Here is a 15,445-nt window from a genome sequence, read left to right on the forward strand (position 1 = left end):
CCCTATATTTTAATTGCCAGACGTATTATTTTTTAAAAATGCAGTCCCTATATATCCTCTTCAGATTGCAAACCACCTTTAGAGCTCCTTTGTCCTAAATCCACCAAGAACCTTCTGCTTAGGGGTTACATGGCTCGGAAAAATCATAAAATATTTAAACGCCCCTTGAAGAGTAAGCTACAATTTAAAAAAAAAAAACCAAAACCCAAACCTTATGCATTAGACAATACCTGCAAGAGGAATTTAATCTGGCAAACCTGAAACGACAGTAACCTCAGCAGCCATCGCTGTGGCCACATATATGTGATATACAGCAGACCAGCTGCCGAAGCCGCACGCAACTTCCACGCAGATTGTGTCCGAGAGCTAAGACGGGCAGCACGCGCTTTGCTGGCCCAGCGCGCACAACCTACGTTATTAGCGGAGTATCGCGATAAAGGAAATAAGCACCGAGGCCCCAAGCACCGAGCGCACAGAGCAACGCCGTGTGACAGCGGGAGAGCGATACGGACCCGAGTGACGCTTCGGCGGGGACGTCCCGCGCTCCCCGACCATGGGAAGGTCTAAGCAGGCTCAGACCCGCGCTTCTTCCCCTCCGCTTTTCAGGAGGCAGCGTCAATACCGACCGCGGGCACTTCGGGGAAGATTCTGCCTTTTCTCCTCAACCCGAGCGCAGGCGAGGCCGCGCGCCCACGCTCCGTCTCCCCGGGGCAGGGGACGAGGAAAGCCAGAAGCACGGTGCCGGCTACAGTCACGAGGAGTTAAGGAGCTCTCACGCCAAACGCAGATGCCCGCTGCCCTTTCTGCTCTACCAGACCTCCTCCAGGTCCCAAAATCTCCTGGATTCACGCCTACGCTCCAGCCGGACCGCATAACGGGGCACCCCCAGCTTGTGTGACGAAGTTCTGCTTAAAAAGCACAAAGTCCCAGAGCCAAACAGTACGGCAAAACACTCCACGCCCTCAACCTGCAACTTCCGAGGCAAAAGGCCTCAAGATCTACAATGCCTCCAACGAGAGACGCGGCAGCCAGAGCTTTCCAATGGAAGCATCCAGCGGGGAAAACGCAGCGCAGAAGTTAGTGAAAAGTAATCATTATAAAAAGCTCAAAATCACGAAAACAGCTACCAGGCTCCGGCGGGACACTGAAGCAGATCCCACAAGGTAGTCGGTGGGGAATTTTCTGTTGATTGTTCCAGGTTTACCTCCCATCAATTAACAAAGGCCCCACACAGGAGCTTTTGTTTCTATTTCTCCGCATCTCGAGCTCTTCCGACAGCCTGATGATGGCAAGCTGCTTTACAAGAGAACTGATCGGACCATCACACCTCCGCAGAGGAGCATTATACCCAGGGAAGATGGTTACACCAGGGGAACCATTAAGGCACCCTCAGAAAGAAATCCCACATCCCTCACAGGATTTTGCCCCCCTCTCCAAACCAAACAAAATCCTATTCTTCGCCTTCCTTCCTATGGAACCACGGCGTAGGGCCCGTCTCTGCGGGGAAGGAAGCGTCACAACTTCTCTGCAACAGCTCCCTCTGCGGATACATTAACAGCTCTTTTTGCTCGCTCAGGAAGCTGATCAGCAAGCACAAAACGAGACCAGCACCGATGAGCACCCACGGGAGAAAAAGAGTGGGGACCAGGCACTGAAAGCCACCTTCTAACTTACTGCTGGCTCGCTTTCTCACGGAGAAGATCCTGAGCAAATAAGGGGAGTCAGGCTTTAGGTGTGCCGAAGCCCACAGCCCTGTGGAGGTATGGGAAAAATAACATTTCCCTCTTTGCAACTCAGCCTGCTTTTCACCCTCCTCATTAGTTAATTATTTGTGTCACGGTAACAACTAAAGGCCACAGAGCAAGATCTCCAAGTGCACCGGGAGAAGATTCCTGCCCCTGGGATTTACGAGCCAGGTCGGTACAGGAGGAGAGGCACGGCGGAGGCAGGGATGAAGGACAGCGGGTAGAAGCAACGGGCGAGCTGGGCTGCGGACGTGTACCGGCTGCGGCATAAATAATGCATTAACGCTCCTGACCGTCCGCTCCCCGTCAGTCACGCCAGCCCCGCGCTGCCGCGGCTCGCCCCGCCGGCCCCGGCTCCCCGCAGGCTGCCCCGCCGCGGCGAGCCGCGGGCTGCACCATCCCCCCCACCCCCTTTACCCCCTGAAAACCCAGCCCAACCCCCACAACCCCCTTTTGCAGCCTCCCCCGGGTCCCCCCACTGCAACCCCTGCCCACCGCCCCCCGGGCCCGCTCCCCAGCACGGGCTGCCCCTTCCCCATGGTTGGGGGGGTGGGAGGGGGCACCCCAGGCCTCCTGCCAGCCCCTCTCGCCTGTCACTGTCACCCCCCTCCCCAAACAGCCCCCCTCCTGCCCCCCCATTTCCCCTCAGGCCAGCCCCCCTGGCTGCTCCCTCCCCCATAGAGACCCCCCCCCAACCCCACGCAAGACCCCTCAGCCCCCCCTTCCCCACGCAAGACCTCTCCCGACTCCCCCCCCACAAGGCCCCCTCAGCCCCCCCACACCACACAAGGCACCTCAGCTGCCCCCCCCCCAAACACAAGGCCCCTCCCGCCCCCCTCCCCAAGGCCCCTCAGCCCCCCAACCCCACGCAAGGCCCCTCCCGGCCTCCCCTTCCCCACGCAAGGCCCCTCAGCTCCCCCCACCCCACGCAGGGCCCCTCAGCCGCCCCCCCACCCCGCAGGGCCCCTCCCGACACCCCCTCCCACACACACAAGGCCCCTCAGCCCCCCCCTACCCCACGCAAGGCCCCTCAGCCCACCCCCACCCCACGCAAGGCCCCTCCCGGCCCGGCCCCCGGCTGCGACCTCCCCCCGCCGCCCCCCCTTCCCCCCACCCCCGCCCCCTCCCCTCGCTCCTGCCCGCGCTCCCCCGGCCGGGCCCGACCCCGCGGCCCCCGGGCGCCCCGCACTCACCGGCCGTGGCGGCGGGGCCCGCTCGCCCCTGCCCGCCGCCGCCCCCCCCTCACCTCAGGCCGCCGCGATGCACCGGGGAGGGGGGCGGGGGCCACGGCCCGGCAGGAGCCCTCAGGCCGCGCCAGCCAATCGCGACGCGGCCACCGCCCGGTAGCCAATGGCGAGGCGAGGCCGCCGTACCGCGCCCGCCCTCCTGGAGGACTTCACCAATGAGAAGGCGGTGGGGGCCCGGCTCAGCCCGCCTTCCTTCTCCTCCAGCCAGTCAGATGCGAAGCGGGGGCCGGGCCGAGGGCTCCTGGCCAATGAGGAGGCAGAGCGGTGCCCCTGGGCGCGCTGAGACGCGGCTGGGCGCGAGGAGGGAGGCATCCCGCCAGCCAATGGCGAAGCGGCCCAGGCGACGCGACTGCGAAGGCCCCGCCCTCTCCCGCCCCCGGCGCGCGAGAGAGGCGTGGCCAATTTCCGCCGAGAGCCAATCGCATCCGACAATGCCGAGGCCCCGCCTCCCCGCCCCCATGATGGGCGGGCGGGGCGGGGCGGCGGGCGCCGAACGTGGACGGAAACTGCCGAGAGCCACCGCCCTGCAGCGGAAACACCCGAGTGCCCTCCGGGAAAGGCCGAAGACGAGGGGCGGCGGGGGCTGAGCTCGGGGCTGCGCGGGTTCGCGGCCCCGCTACGCCCTAAGCGCCCACCGCCCCGGTCCGGCCCCGCCTCTCCCCCGGGAGGCACCGGGGCTACCGGCTGTGCAAGGGCTGGCGGGTTCTTCGTGTAACAGCCTGCGCGGATCGCCGTGCGACGGTTCGCACAAGCCCCTGTGCGACGGTTCGCACAGCCCGCCATCCATCGCTTTGCCGACATCCCCGTGCAATGGTTTCCCGGTGGCCCCGCGCACGCCTTGCGCTGCTGCGCCGGCCCCCGTCGCACCGAGCGAAGGCACGAAGCAGCAGCCAAGAGGGAAACCTCGTGTTTACAAATCCCCCCGCAGCTCTCAGTCCCCGCCATGGCGGGGGCTGCCGGCGGCGTCACCCCCGCCGCCGCTCTCCTGGGCCCCGCCAGCTCCTCGTAGGCCTCCTGCAGCTCGATGAAGCGCCTCTCGGCCTCCTCGGCACGGCGCCGGTTGTGGTCCGGGTGCCAAACCTTCACCAGCTCCCGGTAGCTCCGGTGCACGTCCTCGGCGGAGGAGCCGGCCGGGAGGCCCAGGACCTGGGAGCGAGAGGCACGCGCTGGGCAGGTGGCAGGGACCTTGCCGGGACCCCCGGGGCTGCGTCTGCCCTCAGCAGCCTGAGGGGACCCCAAAAAGGGTGTTTGCACCCCCAGGGCATGGGAGCAGCCAAACCCCACGGATCCCCCCCACTGCGGCATCCCACCACAGCGTCCCTCCCACCACGGCATGCCTCCGCAGCGTCCCACCGCGGCGTCCCACCTCAACATCCCTCCACGGCATCCCACCGTGGCGTCCCACCTCAACATCCCACCGCAGCATCCCACCGCAGCATCCCACCACAGCATCCCACCGCGGCGTCCCTCCCACCACAGCATCCCGCCACAGCATCCCTCCCACCACAGCATCCCTCCCACCACAGCATCCCGCCACAGCATCCCACCACGGCGTCCCTCCCACCACGGCATCCCACCACAGCATCCCTCCCACCATGGCATCGCATCCGTCCCACCACAGCATCCCTCCACAGCGTCCCACCGCGGCATCCCACTGCAGCATCCCTCCCACCGCAGCATCCCACCACAACATCTTTCCCACCACGGCATCTCTCCGCAGCGTCCCACCGTGGCGTCCCTCCTCAATGTCCCACCATGGCGTCCCTCCTCAATGTCCCACCGCAGCATCCCACCGCAGCATCCCACCGCAGCATCCCACCACAGCATCCCACCGCAGCGTCCCTCCCACCACGGCATCCCGCCACAGCATCCCTCCCACCACAGCATCCCTCCGCAGCGTCCCACCACGGCATCCCACCACAGCATCCCTCTGCAGTGTCCCACCACGGCGTCCCACCTCAACGTCCCACCGCAGCATCCCACCACGGCATCCCACCACAGCATCCCTCTGCAGCGTCCCACCACAGCATCCCCCCTCCACCCCAGGTACCCAGCGCCGCATCCCGCACCTCGTACGCTCGCTGCTGCCTCTCGCTCCAGCTGCTCGGTTCGAAGCCGGTGCCACGATCCTGCGCCGGAGAGCCACCGGCGAAGCCCAGGACCTCTGCCAGATGCTGGCCGGTGCGGAGGGGCAGGAGCAGGAGCTCGGTGGCAGCACGGGGCAGGGCCAGGAGGGTGCTCAGCACCCCGGCAGCACTGCAGAGCCCGCGGCAGGCGAGCGGGGCGGCGAAGGCCAGGCACGCCAGCCCCAGGTGGTAGAGCCGGGCGGCCAGCCGGGGCCGCGGCATCCCGCGGGGTTTGTAGCGCCGGTGCCGCTGGGCAGCAATGCAGGCAGCCAGGCTGGTGGGCAGCACTGCCAGCACCCGGCTCTGGAAGAGGAGGGAGGCGAGGAAGGCTGCGGCCAGCACGCTGGGTGCCTCCGCCGTCTGGTCCCCCACCGAGGAGACCAGCTGCACCCCCAGCCCCACGGCCAGGGGCTGCGCCAGCAGCGCCGGCACCCAGGGCAGCCCCAGCGCCGCCACCAGCCCAAAATACATCCCCACCGTCAGCTGCCCTGCCAGACGCAGGGGGCTGAGGGCCGGCACAGTGCCATCGCGGTCCCCCGGCGCCCCGGCCCCGTTGGCGGCAGCCACCCAGCCCGGGAGGTGCCAGAAGTCCCAGAGCCAGCCGCCGCCGAAGCCGCCCAGCGTCAGCATCCAGAGCAACGCATGGCTGTCCCGGCCCAGGTAGATGTGGTGCAGCCCCAGCGGCCCCCCCAGCGCCCATAGCCCGTAGGCCACCAGCAGCCGCTTGGCCATCGTCCCCCCCGGCTGCGGTGACCAGCGTGGCAGGGCTGCCCAGGGGGGTCACCGCCCCGGCGGGCACCAGCACAGCCCCGGCATCCGGCGCCCTGCAGGATGGAGAGCATAGTCAGGGACCCCTGTTCATGCTGTTCCCCCTGTGCCAGACCCCTCCAGTGACCTGCATGCTCACCCAGGGCTAGTGCATGCCCACCCAGGGTCCTACATGCCCACCCAGGGCCAGTGCATGCCCACCCAGGGCTACTGCATGTCCACCCAGGGTCCTACATGCCCACCCAGGACCAGTGTGCGCCCATCTGGGGTCCTACATGCCCACCCAGGGCCAGTGCATGCCCACCCAGGACCAGTGTGTGCCCACCCAGGGTCCTACATGCCCACCCAGGGCCAGTGCATGCCCACCTAGGGTCCTACATGTCCACCCAGGACCGGTGTGTGCCCACTCGGGGTCCTACATGCCCACCCAGGGCTAGTGCATGCCCACCCAGGGTCCTACATGCCCACCCAGGGCCAGTGCATGCCCACCCAGGGCTACTGCATGTCCACCCAGGGTCCTACATGCCCACCCAGGACTGGTGCATGCCCACCCAGGACCAGTGTGTGCCCATCTGGGGTCCTACATGCCCACCCAGGGCCAGTGCATGCCCACCCAGGACCAGTGTGTGCCCACCCAGGGTCCTACATGCCCACCCAGGGCCAGTGCATGCCCACCTAGGGTCCTACATGTCCACCCAGGACCGGTGTGTGCCCACTCGGGGTCCTACATGCCCACCCAGGGCTAGTGCATGCCCACCCAGGGTCCTACATGCCCACCCAGGGCCAGTGCATGCCCACCCAGGGCTACTGCATGTCCACCCAGGGTCCTACATGCCCACCCAGGACTGGTGCATGCCCACCCAGGACCAGTGTGTGCCCATCTGGGGTCCTACATGCCCACCCAGGGCCAGTGCATGCCCACCCAGGACCAGTGTGTGCCCACCCAGGGTCCTACATGCCCACCCAGGGCCAGTGCATGCCCACCTAGGGTCCTACATGTCCACCCAGGACCGGTGTGTGCCCACTCGGGGTCCTACATGCCCACCCAGGGCTAGTGCATGCCCACCCAGGGTCCTACATGCCCACCCAGGGCCAGTGCATGCCAACACAGCTCCCACGTGCACACCCAGGACCAGTACATGCCCACCCAGGGCCGGTGCATGCCAACACGGCTCCCAGGTGCCCACACAGGGCTGGTGCATGCCCATCTGGGTTCCTGCATGCCCACCCAGCACCCTGTGGGCCCACCCAGGGCCCCCTGAGCCCACCCAGCACCCTGTGAGCCCACCCAGGGCCCCCTGAGCCCACCCAGCACCCTGTGAGCCCACCCACGGCCCCATGAGCCCACCTGGGGCCAATGCACCTCCACAGCCCCCAGACCCTGCGCCGGTGGGGCTCCGGCCCACCCTGACCCACCTCTCCCTGCGGAGCTCCCGGCAGCACCGCTCCCCCCGCCAGACTTTGCCCCGGCAAGACGCCGGCCAAAGGCCACGGCATCGGCATTGCCGCACCGGTGCGGGGACCTTGGCGGGGGGGGCGGGGGAACCGGGTGCCCCACACCGACACCCCCAGCCCCATAACCCCCTTCCGGGGTGCAGCCATCCCCGGCACGCCATGGTGCCTGGTATTGGGGTACCCTCTGCGTGGCGGCTGTGGACTCCCCGCGGTGCCAGGGCCCCCCCTCCCAGCCTGACCCCCCCCCCGGGACTCTCCGCAGCCCCTGTTTGCTCAGCCCGCGCCGCCGCCGCTGTGTTTGCAGGGATTAACCAGCCGCCGGCCGCCAATTTGGTCTCATCCATTATTAACGGCCCCGCAGCCGCCCTGCGCCGGGGGCTCAGCACCGGGAGTGGGGCCTGGGGGGGCTGCAACCCCCCCCGCTCCAGCTCAGCACCCCGCAGGCGATGCAGCCGGACGGGCTTTGGGGGTGCATCGCCTCCCGCTCGCTGCTTCCCTGGGGCTGCATGGGTTTGGGGGTGCAATGGGGCAAACCTCGGGTTTTTGGGGGTGCCTGGGCCCCTGGGGAGCCCCCCCACCCTGGGATGCTGGCATTTGGGTGGGGGATGCTGGCAGCCCCCCCCCTGCTCCGGCTCGGCTGCCCGTCAGGGCGGGCTGACAGCGGCCCCCCCCCGCGCTGCCCACCCTGCGCCTGGCTGCCTCCCTGACAGCGGGTCCCAGCGGACCCCCGCCCACGCTCCGCTGCCCTGAGCCCCGCCACCCTCAGCAGGGAGGGGGGGCACCCCGGCCTGGGTGGGTGCTGGACCCCTCACCAGACCCCCCCAGGACCCCCGGGCTGGTGGGGGCTGTGGTTCCATGCCCCCCCCCCACCTCACCCCCCGTTTCGGTGCAGCATCGATGGCGGGAGGGCGGGGGTCTCGCATCCCAATCGATTCCTTTAAGTATCTGGATTTAAAAATGTCAAATTTGCCTTCGGTGAGCAGGGCCGGCGGTCGATGGGGTAGGGGGGGCAGAGCCCCCCACGGCAGCCTCAACTTTCCCCAGGTGCCCCCCAACACACGGAGCCGGGGGGGCTGCAGAGGAGCCCTTGGGGCACCTCGGGGTGCCCCAGCCCGGGGGGGGATGGGGTGGGGTTAGGGGGGCTCTCCCAGTCCCCCCACGAGCACCCGTTTGTGGGTGTAATTGGTGCCATTGATCGGCCCCCGGCCACCAGCGTTTAAGGCATCGATTTTTGGAGGCTTCCTGCGAATTGAAGCATCTGTCACCGCCCGGGCGTGCAGGCAGCACGGCTGGGGACACGCAGGGAGCACGGCGGGGGACACGCGGGGACCGTGGCCGGCGACACGCAGGGACCGTGGCCGGGGACACGCAGGGACCACAGCCGGGGCCGCATCCTGCCCACCCCTCCCTGCAGGCAGTGGGGTCAGAGGCTCCCCGGCCACGAGCTGTCCCCCCCCGGTCGCTGTGCGTGGCTGTGCACAGCGCTGGGGACACACGCGTGTCCCCATGCACATGTGTGCCCTGATGCACGCACGTGTTCCCACGCACACACATATCCCAATGCACACACATGCCCTGATGCACACACGTGTTCCCACGCACACGCATATCCCAATGCACACGCATGCCCTGATGCATACACATGTCCCCATGCACATGCATATCCCGATGCACACGCATGCCCCGATGCATACACATATCCCAATGCACATCCATGTCCCCATGCACACGCATATCCCGATGCACACGCATGCCCTGATGCACACACATGCCCTGATGCATACACATGTCCCCATGCACATGCATATCCCGATGCACACATATGTCCCAATGCACACGCATGCCCTGATGCACATGCATGTCCCGACACACACGCATATCCCAATGCACACACATGCCCTGATGCACACACGTCCTGATGCACACACATATCCCAATGCACACGCATGCCCTGATGCCCACACATCCTGATGCACACAAGTATCCCAATCCACATGCATGCCCTGATGCACACGTATGTCCCAACGCACACACATATCCCAATGCACACGCATGCCCTGATGCACACACATGTCCCGATGCACACACATGGCCTGATGCACGCACGTGCCCTGCTGAACGCACGTATCCCAATGCACACGCATGTCCCGACGCACCCGCATGCCCCCACGCCCCCCTCCCAGCACAAAGCACCCCCCACCCCAACACCCCCCGCCGCAGCCCAGGCACCGCATCCCCCCACGCAGGCCCACGGGACGCACGCGTGTGCGCGCGGCCGCACCACGCACCCCTCTGCACGCCCGCCTGCACCGGGCGCACGCTCACGCTCGCACACGCGCTGGGGTTCGGAAAAACCGGCCGCGGGGCTGGTTGAAGGCATCCGGCGCCTTCCCGCGTGTCACGCCGCCTTGTCAGTTTGCTGGTAATTAATGCAAACGCCGGGGCCGGAGTCCCTCCGGACTCGTACATCACTGCCAGCGCCGGCTGCGGCGCGGCCCCGGTACCCAAGTGCTGTTATTAGGGGAATTTTATATGTATTAGCTGTTGATGCACATTAATACATTAAAAATGTCAGCGGTGGAGGCCAGCTAATTGTCTGATTTAAATGTCTATTTGTCAGCGCCCGGCTCAGGTGGGCATGAGGCGAATCTGCAATGAGCCCCCGGCCCCGCCGGCGCGGGGGGCAGCACCGTGGGGAGGGAGCCCCCGGCCCCCCGCGCCGCGGCTGGGGGGGACCTGTGGGGTGGGGGGACCCGGGGTGCTGGCGTGGGTGGGGGTGGGCAGGTGGAAGGGGGGGCGAGCAGGACCCCCGCGCCCCGGCCACCCGCCTAATTGCCGCCCAGCCGGGATGGATTTCTCCGCCCGACATCCTCTGCATCCGTAATAAATGCCACTTGTCCAGAGAATTAATCCGGGCCGGCCCGCAGCCATCCATCTCGGCAGGCGCCGGCACGCCGTGACGGACGGCCCTGCCACCGGGGCCCCCGCCGGCGCGGGGGGGGTGCGCAGGCAGGAGAGGACGTAAATCCCCCCCCCCCGGGATCCCCCGGCCGCCCCTTCCCGGGAAATATCCCCCCCCGGAGCCGGGCGATGGCTGCCACCGCCGCGGTCCCCCCCCGGCTGAGACCTGGCAGCTCGTCGCAGCAGTGGCATGGGTGCAGCCTTGCCCCCCGCAGCGGACGGGGGTGGCCGTGGGTGCGCTCAGCCCCAGGGCAGGATCCAGCCCCATGTGGGGCAGCCCCCCCCCCGTGTGGGGGGCTCAACATCATCCCCAGGGGAGACTCGGGGTGCGGATGAGACCCCCCTCCAGCACCCTCAGCCCCAGCACGGTGTGGCTGGCCCCGGGTGGGCCACCCCACCCTGACCCTGGCCCTGTCCCCGAGCCCCCCGCTCGCCGTGTCCTGAGCCCCCCGCTACCGAGGGGCTCCAGACCCCCAACCCCTACCAGCAACCTCCTGGCTGCCTCCTCACCAATTAGCGTCTGGCTAACGAGCCGGGGGGGCAGGAGGGGAGGGCTGGGGGTGCCCAGGAGGTGCTGGGGCGGAGAGGGCGAGGGCGGGGGGCACACCAGGGGCTGGGTGCAGATCGGGGACTGGGTACAGATCGGGGACCGGGTGCAGGAGGTGACCCAGCCGGTGCTGGAGCCCGCGGAAGGGGACGTGGTGGCGGCCCCCCCGACGCAGGCGATGCTCTGCCCGCTTCTGCCACCCCACCAAAGCTGGCTGGGGGGCACCCGAATGGCCCCGGGGCGCCACGGGCTCCATCCATGGGCGATGCTCCCGGCAGCGGGCCCGCGGTGCTGGCACATCCCGCCCTGGCCCTGCACCGGGGTCCCGACGGACATCCCACCGCAGCAGCACCAGGACAGCCCCGGGAGCGGCACCCCCAGCCCAGCCTCGCATCCCCCCCCAACCCCAGCTGCTGGTTTATTGTCGCCATTCAAGGACAATTTTCATCCAATTTCGGCCGGCCCGGCGCGCGGGGCTTTATTGCAAACATGCCCTGGATGGAGCGCGCAGCGCCCGGCCGCCTCCAGCCCATCTATATTCATTTGCACAAGGCTCCCTCCCGGCCTGCGCGGCCCGCGCTGACACGCCAATCTGTCTGCCGTCCCGGCACGCCGCGGCCATGGGGAGGGAAGCCATCAGCGAAGCCGCGGGGAGAGGAAAGGCGACGTCCCCCGGGCACCGGTGGCCACGCGCTGGCGTTGGGGGCCATGCGGCGGGCACCGGCGACCACGCACCGGCACCATGCGCCGGCACCGGGTGCCATGCACCGGGTGCTAGGGGCCGTGCACCAGCGCCGTGCACGCACCGGGCAGCACCGGGGCTCGGGGACCGAGCGCTGGGGCCGTGCCGGCGCTGGATGTGACCCTGCGGGGCCGCACGAGCCAGCGGGTCCTCGGGGGCCGCAGAGGCAGATGGTGAACGTGGAGTCGCCGGACGGCTACGCCGAAGCCTCCCTCCCCGTGCTGGCGCTGCCGGCCCCGCTGGCTGCTCCAGGGGGAACGGCGGGGACGTGGGGCTGCGGCGTGATGCATTTATTCATGCTCTGCGCCCCGGCACCGCGGCTCTGCCGGCTGCCTCCGGCCCCCGTGACTCACGCTGTGCTCAGCTCCCGGCGCTGGCCCCCGCGCCGCCGGCTCTGCGGTTGGGGACACGCCAGTCCCCGTCGGGGTGGCCCTCAGCATCGTCCCGGCTCCTGCTTGGGGCCAACGACGGCGGCTGGGACGGGGAAACCGAGGCACGGCTCGGTGCAGTCACAAAGGACCGGGGACGTCCCTGCCGTGGCCGTGGCCCCCGCCCGGTGCTCGGGCTGAGCCCCCCCAAGCCCAGCCACCCCCGGCAGCCGCCAGGCACCGGAGCCAGGCCCAGCACGGGAGCCGAGGGCAGGATGCGGCCCTGACCCCCCCCCGTCCTTCCCCATCTCCCCGTGGCCGCTCTCGCCGGGGCTGACCTTTCTCGCCGCCGCTATTTTTACCCCCAGCCTCGGCTCCCCCGGACCCCGCTGGCGGCAGCCGGGACCCTCGGCATCCCCTCACATCCTCCGCAGCCAGGGCCCGGGCACCCGCTCCCCACCAGCCCTCGGTGCCTCCTAATTAGCGCTCGGGCTTCCCCTCGCCGCTTGGCTAATTAATTTGCTGTTGCTGCTCATTAGGATCAGCCGGCGGAGGGGGTGGTGGCGGTGGGACTCCGGCGTCCCCGGGGGAGCGGCACAGGCGGCATCGATGGCGCCTGGACCCCGTCCCCGCCGGGGCGAGCGGGGGAGATGCTCTAGCCGCCGTAATTTGTTGCACAAACATTGCCGGGTTTTTCAGGATTGCATTGATCCTCCTGCATAAAGGGCCCATAAATCCATCCAATATCCCGGCTGATTGATCGCCGCCCTTTGGAGGGAGCTGGCCAGGCCTGCAAATTTAAAAACTATACGGATAAATTACAGACGCCGTCGCTACGGTGGGAGCATCTCCCCCACCTGGCCCCCCTCCCCACCGCCCCGGCATGCATATGCACACACATGCAGCACGCACACATGTGCGCTGAGCACGCACATGCATGCCTACGCATGCATACCATGCACACGCATGCCTACGCACGCATACCACGCACATGCATGCACGCAGCACGCGCGCAGCACGCCCACCCCCCCAAGCTTGCATCCACGCGCGCACGCAGGCGTGGAAGGCCCAACCGCTGACACCACAAGGGCACGCGTGGACCCCTGCGCACGGACACGCGTGTGTAAAAGCCACCCATGGGCCCGTCCCCGCCGTGGTGGCTGCGTGCAGGAGGACCCCCCTCGCCCCACAGCCCCCCATGGAGGGACCCCAGGTGTCCCCGGCACGGGGCAGCGCCAGCGCAGGGGCCGCCCAGGGCAGCCAGTGGCTTTTGCCCAGTTTTTTCCTCTTTTCCATGATATTTTTCTAATTGCCGGGAAGCTGAAGGCGAGGGGCCGGTGGTGGCGGCGGGGGGGAAGCGGCTCCTCTCCCGGGAGCGCAGAGGGCAAGACTTCATTTTGCATAACGGAGCAAATTCAGGCAAGATTTGAAAAGAGCAGCTGTAAATCAGCTCCCGGAGCTCCGGCTCTGCCGCGGTGCTGGGAGCAGCCGGGGCCGGATCCGGACCCCTCCGGCAGCCCTGGCCGCATTGGGCACCTCGATGGCAGCGGGGGCACCCAGGAACGGTGGCTCTGTCCCCGTCCCGGGGCTGGGAAGGGACCCTGCGCCCCACAGAGCCCCCCCGGGCCTGGGGCTCCCCGGCAGCGCCCGTGCGCTCAGGGTGAGCCCTGGGGAGGGGTCTCCAAAACCAGGCCTGCGGCCGCCAGCCTGCCTAGCCCCTGCGTGGGGCTGAGCCCCACGGCGCTGCGGTAGCAAGGGGGGGGGGTGTCCCTGTGCACCCCCCACACATGCAGCCCCTGAGCTGCGCACAGCCGGGCACCCCAGCCCCCTGTACCCACCTTGCACCCGCACCCCCAACCCTGCACCCAGCACCCCCCACCCTCCCCTTGCACCCCCCAGCCCTGCACCCCCCACATGCCTGTGCCCCCTCCTTGCACCCTCCCAGCCTTGTGCCTCCCCTTGCACCCCCACCCCTGCACCCTGCACCCCCCGCACCCCCCCTTGCACACCCCCATCCCTTCATCCAGCACCCCCTGCACTCCCACCCTTGCACCCACACCTCTGCACCCAGTGCACCCAGCACCCCCCACCCCCCTTGCACCCCCTACCCCTGCACCCAGAACCCTCCGCACCCCCGCACCTTCCCCTTGGACCCCCTACCCCTGCACCCAGCACCCCCCGCACCTCCCCCTTGGACCCCCTACCCCTGCACCCAGCACCCCCCGCACCTCCCCCTTGGACCCCCTACCCCTGCACCCAGCACCCCCCCGCACCCCCCCTTGCACTCCCCGCACCCCTGCGTCCCCCGCCTTGCACCTGCACCCCGCACCCCCTGCGTCCCCCGCCTTGCACCTGCACCCCGCACCCCCTGCATCCCCACCCCTGCACCCCGTACCCCCTGCACCCCCCTTGCACTCCCCGCACCCCTGCGTCCCCCCCCTTGCACCCGCACCCCCTGCACCCCCACCCCTGCACCCCGCACCCCCCTTGCACCCCCCGCACGCACAGAGCCGCGCACACGCACAGCCCCCTCCCCCCGCGGGCCCCCCCCGCACCCATCACAACCCCGCACACCCTCCCCTCCCCCCCCCCCCGTCCCTCCCCCCCCCCCCCCCGTTCCCCCCCGCCCCCGCCGTGCCCGGTGCCGTCGAGCGGGGCGGGCGGAGCGGGGCTGCGGGCGCGGTGCGCTGCGGGCGGCGGCCCCGGCACGTGGCTCCCGGCGCCGCGGGCAGCAGGTACCGGTGGGCACGGGGGGGCGGACCGGGGGGAGCGGGAGGGGAGGGGGGGGGCTCCGCCGCGGGCCCGGGGCTGCCCGTCCCCGGGGACCCCGAACGGCTCCGGGAGAACGGCCCCGGGCTGCCCGGCCCCGGCGGTGCGCACCGGGGAGAGCGCGGCGTGGGGCAGCGGCGGGGCCGTTCCCGGGGGTCCCGTTCCCGGGGGTCCCGTTCCCGGGGGTCCCGTTCCCGGGGGTGCCGCTCCCGGGCAAGTTGGCGAGAAGTTGCCCCGCGCGTCGCGGCGGCTCCGTCCCGGCTCCATCCCGGCTCCGGTTCCATCACCAGCTCCAACACCGGCTCCGGTCCTGGCTGCTGCAGGAGCTCCGGTCCCGACTCCAACACCGGCTCCGGTCCTGGCTGCTGCGGGAGCTCCGGTCTCGGCTCCATCCCCGGCTCCGGTCTCAGCCCCTTCCCCGGCTCCGCTCCCGGCTCCGCCGCTGTCTCGGGTCCCGGCTCCGCTCCCGGTTCCATCATCGGCTCCGGTCTCGTCCCCTTCGCCGGCGCAAGTCCCCGCTCCGACCGCAGCTCCGCTCCCGGCTCCGGCTCCAGCCCCAGCTCCGCTCCCGGTCCCATCCTCGGCCCCAGCCCTGCGGCTGTGACCACCCTGTCCCTGTCCCCAGCCCCATCTCCAGCCCCACGGCTCTCCCCAGCCCCACGGCTTTCCCTGCTCCCGTCCCCACTCCCAGCCCTGCTGCTGTGACCATCCTGTCCC

General features: G+C 68.9%; 1 protein-coding gene across 1 annotated transcript; it reads right to left on the reverse strand.

Moving 5' to 3' along the window:
* Positions 1–3,049: 3,049 nt before the first annotated feature.
* On the reverse strand, positions 3,050–5,850 carry DNAJC22 (DnaJ heat shock protein family (Hsp40) member C22). The gene is made up of 3 exons (XM_075724886.1): positions 5,062–5,850; positions 3,828–4,138; positions 3,050–3,233 (listed from the first exon to the last, which is right to left on the reverse strand). The coding sequence occupies exons 1-3, from the start codon at positions 5,848–5,850 to the stop codon at positions 3,050–3,052; spliced, it is 1,284 nt and encodes a 427-aa protein (XP_075581001.1).
* Positions 5,851–15,445: the final 9,595 nt, after the last annotated feature.

This window comes from Pelecanus crispus, chromosome 26, assembly GCF_030463565.1.
Source record: "Pelecanus crispus isolate bPelCri1 chromosome 26, bPelCri1.pri, whole genome shotgun sequence".
NCBI classification, from domain to species: Eukaryota; Metazoa; Chordata; class Aves; order Pelecaniformes; family Pelecanidae; genus Pelecanus; species Pelecanus crispus.